General features: G+C 50.9%; 1 protein-coding gene across 3 annotated transcripts; it reads right to left on the bottom strand.

Annotated features, from left to right (window-relative positions):
• Positions 1-3,257: 3,257 nt before the first annotated feature.
• On the bottom strand, positions 3,258-12,160 carry NFE2 (nuclear factor, erythroid 2). 3 transcript variants are annotated; one of them, XM_001170837.7, is made up of 4 exons: positions 11,946-12,160; positions 11,293-11,422; positions 6,303-6,472; positions 3,258-4,532 (listed from the first exon to the last, which is right to left on the bottom strand). In XM_001170837.7, the coding sequence occupies exons 3-4, from the start codon at positions 6,414-6,416 to the stop codon at positions 3,525-3,527; spliced, it is 1,122 nt and encodes a 373-aa protein (XP_001170837.3). In that variant the 5' UTR covers positions 6,417-6,472; positions 11,293-11,422; positions 11,946-12,160; the 3' UTR covers positions 3,258-3,524. The 3 variants fall into 3 exon arrangements, with proteins under 3 accessions (XP_001170837.3, XP_001170885.3, XP_001170865.3); XM_001170885.5 differs by lacking the exon at positions 11,293-11,422; XM_001170865.7 differs by lacking the exons at positions 11,293-11,422; positions 11,946-12,160 and adding an exon at positions 6,712-6,926.
• Between the last annotated feature and the right edge of the window lie 1,720 nt (positions 12,161-13,880).

Genomic DNA, 13,880 nt, shown 5'->3' with positions numbered 1-13,880 from the left:
GGAGTCGGAGGTTGCAGTCAGCCGAGATCGCGCTACTGCTCTCCAGCCTGGGTGACAGAGCGAGACTCTGTCCCCCCTGCCCAAAAAAAATACAAAAATTAGCGGGACGTGGTGGCGCATGCCTATAATCCCAGCTACTCTGGAGGCTGAGGCAGGAGAATTACTTGAACCCAGGAGGCAAAGGTTGCAGTGAGCCGAGATCGTGCCACTACACTCTAGCCTGGGCGACAGAGCAAGACTCCGTCTCAAAAAAAAAAAAAGAAATGTGGAAACATTGCCAGGTACAGTAGCTCAACACCTGTAATCCCAGCACTCTGGGAGGCCTAGGCGGGAGGGTCACTTGAGGTCAGGAGTTTGAAACCAGCCTGGCCAACATGGTGAAAAGCCCGTCTCTACTAAAAATGCCAAAATTAGCTGGGCATGGTGGCAGGTGCCTGTAATCCCAGCTACTTGGGAGGCTGAGGCAGGAGAATTGCTTGAACCTGGGAAGCGGAGGTTGCAGTGAGCCAAGACCCTGCTGCTGCACTCCAGCCTGGGCGACAGAGCGAGAGACGCTGTCTCAAAAAAAAAAAAAACAAAAACAAAAAACAATGTGGAAACACTGGATGCCTCATGCCTGTAATCCTAGCACTTTGGAAGGCTGAGGTGTGCAGATTGCTTGAGCCCAGGAGTTGGAGACCAGCCTGACCAACATGGTGAAACCCATCCCTACTAACAAATATTAGCCAGGCATGGTGGCATGCGCCTTTAGTCCTAGCTACTCAGGAGGCTAAGGTGGGCTGAGATCAGCCCACTGCACTCAAGCCTGGGCGACAGAGACTCCATCTCAAAAAAAAAAGGAAGTGCTTCAAGTTGTTTTTGTTCCCTAAACTTAGGCTAGAGACCACACTCCATATCTCCCTAATCACTGTGCTGCTTTTAGGTCTCAGTATCTGTGGTGTCCATTTTTGTTTGAGACAGTCTCGCTCTGTCGCCCAGGCTGGAGTACAGTAGCATGATCTTGGCTCACTGTAGCCTCGAACTCCCAGGCTCAAGCAATTCTCTCACCTCAGCTTCCAACATAGCTGGGACCACAGGCATATGCCACTGTACCCACCCACTAATTTTTTTTTTGTAGAAACAGGGTCTCCCTATATTGTCCAGGCTGGTCTCAAGCTCCTGGGCTCAAGCAGTCCTCCCACCTCAGCCTGTGGTGTCCAGATCAGAACTTGGATGTAAGGTTTTAATGTTGGAATGGAGCTAGTAAAATTGAATAAAAAGTAAATGTAAAATATTCTGAAAAGGTAAGCTGTGTAATTCAGTGACTGGGAATACTGGAGACCATACAACTCCAAGCAAGGAGATTGTGTCCTGTCAGGGAGGTTTGACTGGACTTTAACTGATATGGGTAAGGAATCTGAAACTTAGTGAATTATATTCTGTTTCAAGAAGAAGCAAAATAGACTAATAAAAAATATCTAGGCTGCGCACGGTGGCTCACACCTGTAATCCCAACACTTTGGGAGGCCGAGGCAGGCAGATCATTTGAGGTCAGGAGTTCGAAACTAGCCTGGCCAACATGGTGAAACCCATCTCTACTAAAAATACAAACAATAGCCAGGCATGGTGGCGGGCGCCTGTAATCCCAGTTACTTGGGAGGCTGAGGCAGAGAAGGTGGAGGTTGAGGTTGCAATGAGCTGAGATCGTGCCACTGCACTCTAGCCTAGGTGACAGAGCGAGACTCTGTCTCAAAAAAAAAAAAAGCCAGGCGCGGTGGCTCAAGCCTGTAATCCCAGCACTTTGGGAGGCTGAGGCAGGCAGATCACCTGAGGTCGGGAGTTCAAAACCAGCTTGGCCAACATGGAGAAACCCCATCTCTACTAAAAATGCAAAATTAGCTGGGCGTAGTGGGGGATGCCTGTAATCCCAGCTCCTTGGGAGACTGAGGCAGGAGAATCACTTGAACCCGGGAGGCAGAGGTTGTGATGAGCTGAGATCACGCCATTGTACTCCAGCATGGGCAACAAGAGCGAAACTCCGTCTCAAAGAAAACAAACAAAAAAATCTTTAAGGATCTAGAAAAGGAGGGCCCCAAAACAAGAATTGGGTAGTGTTGGCTGGGCGCGGTGGCTCACTCCTGTAATCCCGGCACTTTAGGAGGCTGAGGCGGATGGATCACCTGAGGTCGGGAGTTCAAGACCAGCCTGACCAACATGGAGAAACCCCTGTCTCTACTAAAAATACAAAATTAGATGGGCATGGTGGTGCATGTCTGTAATCCCAGCTTCTCCGAAGGCTGAGGCAGGAGAATCGCTTGAACCCAGGAGGTGGAGGTCGCGGTGAGCCAAGATCGTGCCATTGCACTCCAGCCTGGGCAACAAGAGCAAAACTCTCTTTCAGAAAAAAGAAAAAAAAAGATCTGGGTAGTGTTTGTCTAACATAATCAGAGAAAACGTTTCACAGAAATAAATATTGTACTCCACTGTGGAGCAGGTTTTACCAAAGCTTCGGTGTGAAATCTTCTGAAATTTTGATGTATAAATTCCAGCCAAGAACAGCCCATTCAGTCTTCTGAGAGAACTCTGGCACATTAGGAGGACCCAGGCTGAGAGGTAAGCAGGAGGGGAAGAAAAAAAAGAAAGGCCTATGGGCATCCTGGGCTTTTTTGTGCTGGGAGAATTGAGAGAAAAGAGACGTAAACATCAGGAACCTTTGCACAGGGTGTCTAGTCAGTTTGGGCAGCTCTCCAAGCTCTACAAATAGGGCACCACCAGGGAGTGTGGGGTTCTTCAGATCATCCATGGCCTCTGACTCTGAAAAGGAGGTGAAGGTGGTAGATCCCCATACTGCTCAAGCCCAGATTTTTTTTTTGTAGATGGAGTCTCGCTCTGTCACCCAGGCTAGAGTGCAGTGGCGCAATCTCAGCTCACTGCAACCTCTACCTCCCGGATTCCAGTGATTCTCCTGCCTCAGCCTCCTGAGGATCTGGGATTACAGGCGTGCACCACCACACCCAGCTAATTTTTGTACTTTTAGTAGAGATGGGGTTTCACCATTTTGGCCAGGTTGGTCTCGAACGCCTGACCTTGTGATCCGCCCATCTCGGCCTCCCAAAGTGCTGGAATTACAGGTGTGAGCCACCATGCTCAGCCTCAAGCCCAAATTTTATGGTACCTCTCACACAGAGCTCTGGGGAGAATGAAGTGAACTTGGTAAGATTCAAACAGATAATTATCTCAGCTTCCACCCTCCCTCAAGAAGGAAGACACAGTGAAAAGCCATTTCTGTAGCGCACTTTATAGACCAAAGCTTAGACAAGGTGGAGGCTAAAGACCTGAGGAGCCGAGTCAGGGAAGACAGATTCCAGCCCTCCCTCAAGGCAAGCCTCTTTGAACACACCTTGGAACTTCCAAACACTTGTTGCCATTGTCATCCTCTTCTGGTCTAGAGAACTCAGCTCCTTCTGGGACTCAGGGTTGGGGAGTACCTTTATCAGAAGGGAATGAAGGAAATCCCATCAGCAGTTCCACCCCTCTGGGCCAGCTCAGTCTGTGGCCTCCATCTTGGCCCCCCGGGGCACTAGGAAGATGGTCCCATCGGCAGCCTGTTGCAGTGCGTACTCTTCAGGAGAGTAGCTGTTGCCTGATTCATCCCGAAGGTGCTGGAAAATGTCACGGTACAGCTCTGTCAGCTGTTGGCGCATGACCTCCAGGGTCCGGTCTGCCTCCCCACGGGCCCTGAGAAGCCGCTCCCGTTCATTGGTCAGCCGCTCCAGCTCCCGCTCCAGCTGCACAATGGTTTCCAGCTTCCTCTTGCGGCAGTTCTGGGCTGCCACCTTGTTTTTGCCCCGTCGTCGGATGTCCCGGACTAGCGCTAGCTGGCTCTCTGTCAGCGGGTACCTTGCCAATAGCTCATTAAAGTCATCTACCGGCAAGTTGACAATCTTGTCCGTAGGAAAAGGAATCTTCATGGCCAAGGCCCGACGTTCATCCCGACTCCCTGCCTCCCCCCGCGCAGTGGGCTTAGCCCGCACAGGGCCTGAGGAGGGCTCTAAGGCCAAGGGGGTCTCAGCAGCTGGCAAGGTATAGTTGGAGTGGGCCAAGGAGTTGGGCATGAGTGAGTAGGGGTACTCCACTGGGTACATCTCTACATATTCGCTGCGCCGCCGACCAGCCTCTGTCCCCTCCAGCTCAAGAGATTCAGCATCGCTATAGTTGAGGGATAATCCTGAGTCGGATTCTGGGTCTTCTTGGGGCTTAGGTGGCCCTGCTGGCAGCCCAATGTCCAGGAGGGCTAAGGGGTCTTGGAGCGGCTCACTGAGCAGGCCTGAGAGGCTCAGTGGCTTGGAGACTGGTATGGCCATGTTGCCATAGGAGTATGGGGGATCTGGGACATGGGATGTGGATGCTGGGAGCTCATAAGGTGGTGGAGGAAGTGGGAAGCCAGAATCTGGGTGGATTGAGCAGGGGCAGTAAGTTGTGGGTGGTGGAGGTCCAAGGTATGGAGCTGGGGCTTGGGGCTCAAATGATGGCTCACTTGGAGCATTTAGACCCTGCAAGGAAAGACACAAAGAGATTTGGAGACAGACTAAGGAAGAGAAACCAACACTCTCTCAGGACCAAGCTGGATTCTTCTGAAAGACCCAGTGAGGTAGTAACAAGGAAACAAAGTTGCCACAAATCACGGGAAGCTTCCTGAAAAGTTATGATACAGTTGTTGCAAGAAAAATGCAGCTTAAAGCCAGGAATGGTGGCTCACACCTATAATCCCAACACTATGGGAGGCCAAGGCGGCAGATCACCTGAGGTCAGGAGGTCAGGAGTTCGAAACCCCATCTCTGCTAAAAATACAAAAATTAGCCGGGCATGGTGGTGAATGCCTGTAATCCCAGCTACTTGGGAGGCTGAGGCAGGAGAACTGCTTGAACCCCGGAGGTGGAGGTTGAAGTGAGCCAAGATAGTGCCACTATCCAGCCTGGGCGACAGAGCAAGACTCCCTCTCAAAAAAAGAAAAAACGAAAAATGCAGCTTTAGCAAGAATGGAAGTCACTGAGGTTGGACTGCAGAAAAGACTACCTAACATTGGAACAATTATGAACTCTCCTTGGAGAAGCTCTTACTGGGTTGAAATGGCTCATGTTCGGCCAGGCATGGTGGCTCAGGCCTGTAATCCCAGCACTTGGGGAGGCCAAGGCGGGCGGATCACAGGATCGGATCAAGAACGTCCTGGCTAACACGGTGAAACCCCCTGTCTACTAAAAATACAAAAAATTAGCTGGGGTGGTGGCAGGCGCCTGTAGTCCCAGCTACTTGGGAGGCTGAGGCAGGAGAATGATGTGAACCCCGGAGGTGGAGCTTGCAGTGAACCAAGATTGCACCACTGCACTCCAGCCTGGGCGCCAGAGCAAGACACCGTCCCAAAAAAAAAAAAAAAAAAAAAAAGAAATGGCTCATGTTCCTTTATTTCCTTCAGGAAGTCAAAGCCTTTTTATCCAAGATGACCCCTCAGAACCCTTTCCTGCTGCAGTTATCTAGGGTCAAAGGGTCAAGTTCAGATCCTGGCCATGCCCCAGATGCCCAGCAGAGGGAGCCGCTGTGTGGGAAGAGGGCCTAGGGCAGATCCTGAGGGTGCTAAGCATGGTAGCAGGGTAGTAAAAGGGGGGTGGCTGGGGGCTAAGAAGCACCTTGGGGAGCCAGCACAAGCTCTGCCTTCTCCTCTTCAGTCCCTCTGTCCCTGCCCAGGTGCAGCGAGAAGTAGAGAACATGCTAGAAACAAGGCCCCCAACCTACATCAGGGAGCCACCCTGCTCCAGCCCAGCTGGGGACAAAGGCATCATTGTCAAGCCAACAGACACCCCTTTGTCCAAGTAGCAGGAGGAGAGGACCCTGGCATAGTCCGACTCCCCTTCCTGAGGCCCCTGAACTACTGCTCTGCTACCTGGGGTAAACGGGCCCAGTTGCCAAGGGCAGGCGGAGGTAATGAGGGAAGAAGATGGCAGGATCAGAGAGGCAGGTCAGAAGAGAAGAAGGTGAGCAAGGGAGGGAGAGCAGGAGGTGGGGTAGAGAGAGATGTGAGTCAAGTGGCTGCTGAGAGAGCCTACACTCCCAATCAGATCATTCCCTCCCCACCACTGCTCCTCCACTCCTCCTCCTCAACGTTCCTCAGTGTCTTCCATCCGGATCTTTCCCTTCCTTTCCCAGTGCCTGGAGCATTACCAGCCCTGAGCCCTGCTTGCTCCTGCCCTCTGCCTCAGTCCAGGCCAACTCCCTGCTTCTCTCTTCTCCGACACACCGCCTCCCCTGCCCTATCCCCCCTTACTCACCTGCAGCTCGGTGATGGACATGATCTCCTGCCAAGTCAGTTCCATCTCTCCTAGCTCTGAAGTGGACAGCTGTATCACCCTGTTCCTGCTCTGCTGGGGAGGACACGGGGACATCCTACTGGGCCAGAGTCTGGTCCAGGTTCCCGGAAAGCCCAGATGGCTCTAGAAACCTGTGTCAAAGGAAAAGAGGTGTTAGAGCTACACCTGCTAGGGTCAGCAAGTTTGCACTACCTCCTTGGAGGGGCTCCCTCCAGCTTCCCCTGAAGGAAGGAGAGACCGCCTCCTCCCCATCCTCACTCATGCTGGATTCATCAATCCCTTAAGATGGAAAGTCTTTTCCTGTGTTGTGATCTCCACCTCGCCAACTATGGCCACAGTCAGTTGCTTTGGTAGCACAGGAGGTCTTTACCTTTTTTCCAGGCAAAATGCCCACTCTTTTCCCTAATACTTTTTACTCCCCCAAACTGTTTTCCTGGCTAAAGGCAGAGTCAGATCTTCTGTTTTTCTGTTTTGCTGTGTTTTGTTTTCCATTTTCTAGGGCAACATCAGGGGTCACCCTGCTTTCCTCCTCTGTCCTCAGTTTTACGTTCTCAGCCTTTTCTTTCCAAGATGATGACAGTATATGCTTGAGGATCCCCAAGAACATGTTGTGGAAAGAGGCAAGCAGACAGCCCCTCCCCCTCTCCAAGATATGGCCCAGGCCTGGTGGTTGATAGCAGCTCTGCCCTCTCCTCCTATCCTGGCCCTGGGCTCCCCTGCCTGGGCCAGATAAGAGGTTTATCAGTTGCAGGCAGCAGAGGCACAGAAGGAATGGGCTCTGGAGACACTGGACCTCTGTCCTGTGTCCTCACAGGGTCATTTGGGTCATACCTTAACCCATACAATCAGAAGTCTTTCCTCTTCTGAGGTAATATAACCTTAGTAAAGACTTAGTAAGCACTTGTTAAGAACTGTGCTGGTATTGCAAGCTTAGTTTATAAGATTGGTTTTCATCGGGTGGCTCAGGCCTGTAATCCCAGCACTTTGGGAGGCCAAGGCAGGTGGATCACCTGAGGTCAGGAGTTCGAGACCAGCCTGGCCAACATGGAAACCCCGTCTCTACTAAAAATACAAAAATTAGCTGGGCGTGGTGGGGTGGCACATGTCTGTAGTCCCAGCTACTCGGGAAGCTGAGGCAGGAGAATCACTTGAACCCAGGAGGTGGAGGCTGCAGAGAGCCGAGATCGCGCCACTGCACTCCAGCCTGGGTGACAGAGTTAGACTATGTCTCAAAAAAAAAAAAAAAGACTGGTTTACACAAAGATTCTAAAGGTACGTCAGAAACTGAGACTGAAGCTGATAAATAATAGCAGGATGAGGTCCAGAACCTGACTCTACCTGACTATAATGTCTTCTAGGCACCTTCCCCTCCTGCCCCTGTATCTTCATACTCCAAACCTCTACTGGAAGTCTACATTCATCAGTTCTTTCTGTGGAGTGTCAGTCTCTCTTTCTCCTTCTGGGCAATGTCTCTGTAGAGCCTTGAATATACACTGCCCTCCAGTCCCTTTTCTTTTGACCTGGGTTCTAGTTGCAGCTCTGCCACAAAGCAGCAGTGTGATGTTGGGCAAGCCATCTCACTTCTCTGGGCCTCTGTTTCCTCATTTGTAAAACCAGGGAGTTGGACAAATTGACCTTGGAGGTCCCTTTCTGCTTGGATAGCTTAGAATTCTCAGCAAACCCTCACCCGTGTCTTTATCTTCTTCTGTCAGTCCCTCTCCTCATGCTACCTCCCTATTCCCTGACACCCACCTTCCTTGCATCTGTTTTCCCTGCCGTCAGCAAGAGATTCCAAGTAGATTTGGCAAGGTCTTCCTGATCTCTACGGTCAGACATTGTGTCTATGTGCATGCACACAGACATACAGTGCCATATCAGTATAGGGAAGCAGGCTAGGATGAAGGAAACATGGGAGAGGGGAAGCACTTTGGGAGGCCAAGGTGGAAGGATTGCTTGAGCCCAGGAGTTTGAGATCAGCCTGAGAAACACGGTGAAAACCCATCTCCACTAAAAATGCAGAAATTAGCTAGGCATAATGGCACACATCTGTGGTCCCAGCTACTCAGGAGGCTGAGGTGGGAGGATCACTTGAACCTGAAAGGTCACGGCTGCAGTGAGCCATGATTGTGCCACCGCACTCGAGAGCCTGGGTGACAGAGCAAGACCCTGTCTCAAAAAAAAAAAAAAAAAAAAAAAGGCCAGGTGCAGTGGCTCACACCTGTAATCCTAGGACTTTGGGAGGCTGAGGCAGGTGGATCACCTGAGGTCAGGAGTTCGAAACTAGCCTGGCCAACATGGTGAAACCCCCATCTCTACTAAAAATACAAATAATAGCCAGGCTTGGTGGTGGGCGCCTGTAATCCCAGCTACTCAGGAGGCTGAGGCAGGGAGAATTGCTTGAACCCGGGAGGCGGAGGTTGCAGTGAGCTAAGATCGCACCACTGCACTCCAGCCTGGGCGACAGAGTGAGACTCTGTTTCGAAAAAAAAAAAAAAAAAAAGAAAAGAAAGAAAAAGAAGGACAGAGGATAGGATTGTATGACCTCAAATTGCATGACCTTAGACCACTCACCACAAGGATGGCCCATCACAGCAATTTAATATGGAATCTTCTCTTCGACTTACCACAAAATTAGTAGGAACTACAAATGATCCTTTTGAAAGAGTATCTCCCCTAGCCCTTGCCTCCATCCCCTTGTTTTACTGCCATCCCCAGAGATGGGAGTTGGTGTAGGCAACTCTGCCAGTGGGCAGAGTGGGTGGGGTGTTTATGTCTGTCCAGGATGCCATTTCAACACCGGAACCCCACCCTCCTCCACCCAGGTTCTGGCGGAAATTGCCCAAAGGCAAAGTGAATGGAGAAGGGGTTTAGGAGGCAGAGACAATGACTCTTGCTTCACAGTTCTTTACTCACCCCAATCCTCCCATTTGTCTCTCCTTTTATCTTCTTGGATCTGACTCTAAGGTGCAGTACAAAGATCCTGCCCTAGGAGGCCAGAGACCTAGGTTCTCTGGCACTTAAGATACAGGACCTTGCTAGGCACGGTGGCTCACGCCTGTAATCCCAGCACTTTGGGAGGCCAAGGTGGGAGGATTACCTGAGGTCGGGAGTTCAAGACCAGCCTGACCAACATGGAGAAACCTTGTCTCTACTATAAATACAAAATTAGCTGGGCATGGTGGCGCATGCCTGTAATCCCAGCTACTTGGGAGGATGAGGTGGGAGAATCACTTGAACCCAGGAGGCGGAGGTTGTGGTGAGCCAAGATCATGCCATTGCACTCCAGCCTGGGCAACAAGAGTGAAACTCCACATCAAAAAAAAAAAAAAAAAAGATACATGACCGTGGGCAAATTGCTTCTCATTCAGTCCCTTCCATTAAATGGAGACAGGACTAGGAACCTAATTGCTATTAAAGGCCATAGGTTGCATCTAGCTCAGGGAGTCACAAACTTCATTGTGTGCCACATTCACCTGGGCTACATGTAAAAACACAGATTCCTAAAAGCCACTTCAAATCTACTGAATTGAATCCATAAACCCAGGAATCAGCATTTTAAAAGTGCCTCAGTGGCCAGGTGTGGTGGCTCACACCTGTAATCCCAGCACTTTGGGAGGCTGAGGTGGGTGGATCACCTGAGGTCAGGAATTTGAGACCAGCCTGGCCAACATGGCAAAACCCCATCTCTACTAAAAATACAAAAATTAGCCAGGTCTGGTGGCGCGCACCTGTAATCCCAGCTACTCAGGAGGTTGAGGCATGAGAATTGCTTGAACCTGGGCGGTAGAGGTTACAGTGAGCTGAGATCATGCCACTACACTCCAGCCTGGGCAACAGCGTAAGACTCTGTCTCAAAAAAAAAAAAAAAAAAAGAAGGGGAGAAAGGGGAGGCAGGAGTTTGGGGGAGAGAGTTGAGGAGAACCTCTGGATCCATTCCAACCAGCTCTTGGGTGCAGTAGCAAGTTTGTACCAGGTGGCAGGTGGAGCAGGATGCTTTTCCCTAGACGCTCAAGGATGGATGGTGTTCTATACACCAGGCATAGGGTCCCTCTGGGTTTCCAGAGCCTACCTTTCAGAGGACAGCAGAGCTGGCAGGCAGTGGGATAGATCAGGGAGATAGACAGAATCGGATCAAATAGAACACCATAGAGGGTATAGAAACTGGGGAGATACTGGGAAAGTGAAGTGGGCTTCCCTGTGTTCCCTTTCTTTTACAATAAGAAGCTCCCACTTTACAGTTTAGCTTTTGCATTTTGGGGTCACACCACCATCTTACTCCCACTGGGTTGTCTGTTCCTTCTCTTACTCCCCAACATTATGGATTAGGTAGAAATGGGGTTGTCACCAGGGACTAAAGTCCATCCTCCTTACTCTTAGCCTGGTGGTCCTACCCAGAAAGATTTTTATCATAATCCCTAAGTACTCACAGAATGATACAGAGCTTCATGATTAGGAATACAGAGTGAGGACTATTTGGAGAGGGATGATGGAGAGAGGAATACATTTGGCCTTAGCTGCTGCCCCAGGGCTCTTAACTTCCTTAACGAGGGGGAACGATGAGAGGGGGCTTGCCTCAGGATCCCTTTTCTGAGGCTTATTTGACCACCTCACCTCTCCAGGTGTCAATAGGTGCAGTGAAAGGATGAGGAGGGATTAGTAAAACTTGGGGTATTGGTTAACCGGTAAGCAACCTATTTAGAAAGATTAGGGAGAACTCCCGAAGAGAGAGAGACACACAGAGATGAGACAGAATGAAGGGGGAAAAAAGGAGGGAGAGAGATTTGAGTATAGTGAGCTCAGTGCCCTAGGGACATGCATGACTCAAACAAATGTGTGAGAACAAAGAAGAGGGGGACGAGTTTCTGCTATTGTGTCACTTCATCCCTGGACCCCAAACTCCAGTCCTTTGGTACCGATGTCTAGGGGATCCCAGCCCCAGCAGTTCTGATACCTCCTCTCTTCTCTTCCACTGCTTCCCAAGCCCCTATTTCCCAAGCAGCCAAGAGTTCCAGTTAGAAGCAACTATGCTGGGGTTGGGATGTCTTCCTTCTCCCTCCAGGTCCAGCTGATCTCTACTGCCCCTGGGCACAGAGAAGAGAAAGGGCAAAGGAGCCAACAACCCAGAGGCAATCTCCCATCCAACCCCCCCACCTTGCAACACTTCTCAGAGGTTCAGATATCCAGTGTTTCCAATTCCTCAGCTTTCCCTAAACCTTCTCAGCTGCCTAGACAGGGCAGAGTAATGGAATGGAGTTGGGGAAAGGGTAGTCTATTGGTTCCCTCAGGGTAGCCCACCAGTTGAAGGATTCCTCCTGGCTACTCCCCAGCCCCTCAGCGGTGCCTTGCCTCTGGAGACCACTCTCTGGTCCCCATTCACAGCCTCCACCCCAAGGATCCCAGAGCACCCAAGAAACCACTTAGGTCTTCTCCTAGAGGAGTTCCCAAATATGTCAGATTCCTAAACCAGGGGCAATCTAGAAAGTCTGAGGTCTCCTAGGATACCGAAAGTTGGTTATTTTCCCCCCTCACCTCCTTCACCCCCCAGCCTGCCCCTCGGATCTCACTGGAATCCGCCCCCCCACACACACCCTGCCTTTCAGGCACCTGTGGTGGAGTCACAGCAGGGTGAGGAGAGAGATGAGGCTCCCGGTGTTGTCTCTGGGGAGGCTGAGCCTGAGCTGACACTGCTGGACGAGGATCCCGGCTACCTTTGAGAATCTGCGAGGACCGCGCCCCGCCCCCGGGCCATTGCTGAGCGCTGAGTGTGGAAGCTCAGGCTGAGCTGAGCACAGGAGCCCCAAGCAGGCGCACCAGCGTCTGAAGCCCTCGGCCTGAGTTCTCAGTCCTTCCTCCAACCCTCCCCTTTCCCCGTGGCTCTCCTCTCCTCCTGCCCCTTTCGGCCAAGAGAGGAAACTTGAGCCCGATGTGGTTTCTGCCCACACCCCGCCCCCACCTTGCTCCTGGCCAGCGGGGGCACACATGGCTCCAAGCCTCTCCCAGCCCTCCTTTTCAGCCCAGGAGTCCAGCCAGGTCTGCGTTTCTCCCATGCGTTTGACGAATTCCAACCTGATGGTCCACTCGAATGTGACCTTTAAACTTTATACAGGTTGTCGTCGCCTTGTGTCCCCACGGCTCTCCTAGGGACAGGGAAACTGAGTCATATCAAGGTGGAAGGCAGCTGAAGGTAAGGACCAGGTGTCTAGCTTCCCAGCTGTCTAGGCAGTTGGACGTTTAGGGTATAGCCTTCATTTACAGAAAACCTGGGCTCTGGGAACAAGGGCAGGGGAACTATTTGGAGGAGGAGGGGCAACTGACTGCTTTGATGTGTCCTTTCACCTGTAGCCTTCTCCCCTCCCCCCTCAGCCTCAGAAGTCCCAGGACAAAGGATTCTTTCTTGGCCAGGTTTTTGTCAGTGTGTGAAGGGAGTTAGGTGGGGGGCCGCCCAGCAGGGAGATTATTCACCTCCGTAAAGGGGACCCCAGGTGTCCTTTGTCCTCCTTTCTCCCAGGCAAAGCACCCCAGCCACATGGCACCCAACTCTGTTAGGCCAGTAAGTACCCTTATTCATCTTTTTTTTTTTTTTTTTTCCAGAGAGGGGCTCACTCTGTCTCCCAGGCCGGAGTGCAGTGGTGTGAACATGTTTCACTACAGTCTCAAACTCCCAGGCTTAAGCAATCCTCCCACCTCAGCCTCCCAAGTAGCTGGTTCTATGGGTCAGTGCAACCATGCCCAGCTAATTTTTTTTTTTTTTTGGTAGAAGTGGTGTCTCACTATATTGCCTTGGCTGATATTGAATTCTTGGGCTCAAGCAATCCTCCCCCCTTGGCCTCCCAAAGTGCTGGGATTACAGGCATGAGCCACCTCACCCAGCCCACTTATTCATCTTTTTGCCTGCAAGCTACACCACCAAAGCCCCAGGTCAAACATCTTTCTCCACAGACTGTGAGAAAAGAGCCTTTCTTCCTCCTAATTTGTAATGGCTTTCAGCTCTATATGTCTAGCTTCAATCCTGACATCTGCAGCTTACATTTTTTCTTCTTACAATGTTCAAGTTAAATTAGAAACATCTGAAGACTGGGGAAGCAGATAGGTGCCACTCTGGAGTAGGACTGGCATTCAACCAGCATGTTCTGATGGGATTGTATTTGCTGTTAAAATAATGAAAATGTTCAGTCCTAGTTGATAAAAGGCAGCTGCTGTGAGCCCTCTAAGTGTCCCCCACGACTCCACCAATAGCCTAGTTCTCCTCTAAGATCCCCAACAACCCAGCAACACAACCATGGAAGTAAAGAGGCAATGCTGGTACCATAAGGAGCCTCCTGTGCTGCCTGCTTCTGCTGGAATTGGCCAATGCCCATGCCAAACCTATGGTTAAATGCTTTGAATTCCATCCCTTTTCCAGTAGATCATGACTGCACATGCATGATCAAGGTAAGACAGGAGGCAATCCAATGCCTTCATTACATGTTACATGTGGGTTCAGAATCTCTTCAGACTTGGGCATGAATCTGGGTCACATATGTAGGCTCTCAGATATAA

Source organism: Pan troglodytes, chromosome 10 (assembly GCF_028858775.2).
Source record: "Pan troglodytes isolate AG18354 chromosome 10, NHGRI_mPanTro3-v2.0_pri, whole genome shotgun sequence".
Taxonomy (NCBI): domain Eukaryota; kingdom Metazoa; phylum Chordata; class Mammalia; order Primates; family Hominidae; genus Pan; species Pan troglodytes.
The sequence above is the reverse complement of the archived record's forward strand: the minus strand, read 5'-3'. Positions and strand labels throughout refer to the sequence as shown.

Coding starts and splice junctions, on each gene's coding strand:
- NFE2 (XM_001170837.7), bottom strand. CDS start 6,416: ATGTCCCCGTGTCCTCCCCAGCAGAGCAGGAACAGGGTGATACAGCTG. Junction 4,533..6,302: donor TGTCCATCACCGAGCTGCAG/GTGAGTAAGGGG, acceptor CTTTCCTTGCAG/GGTCTAAATGCTCCAAGTGA.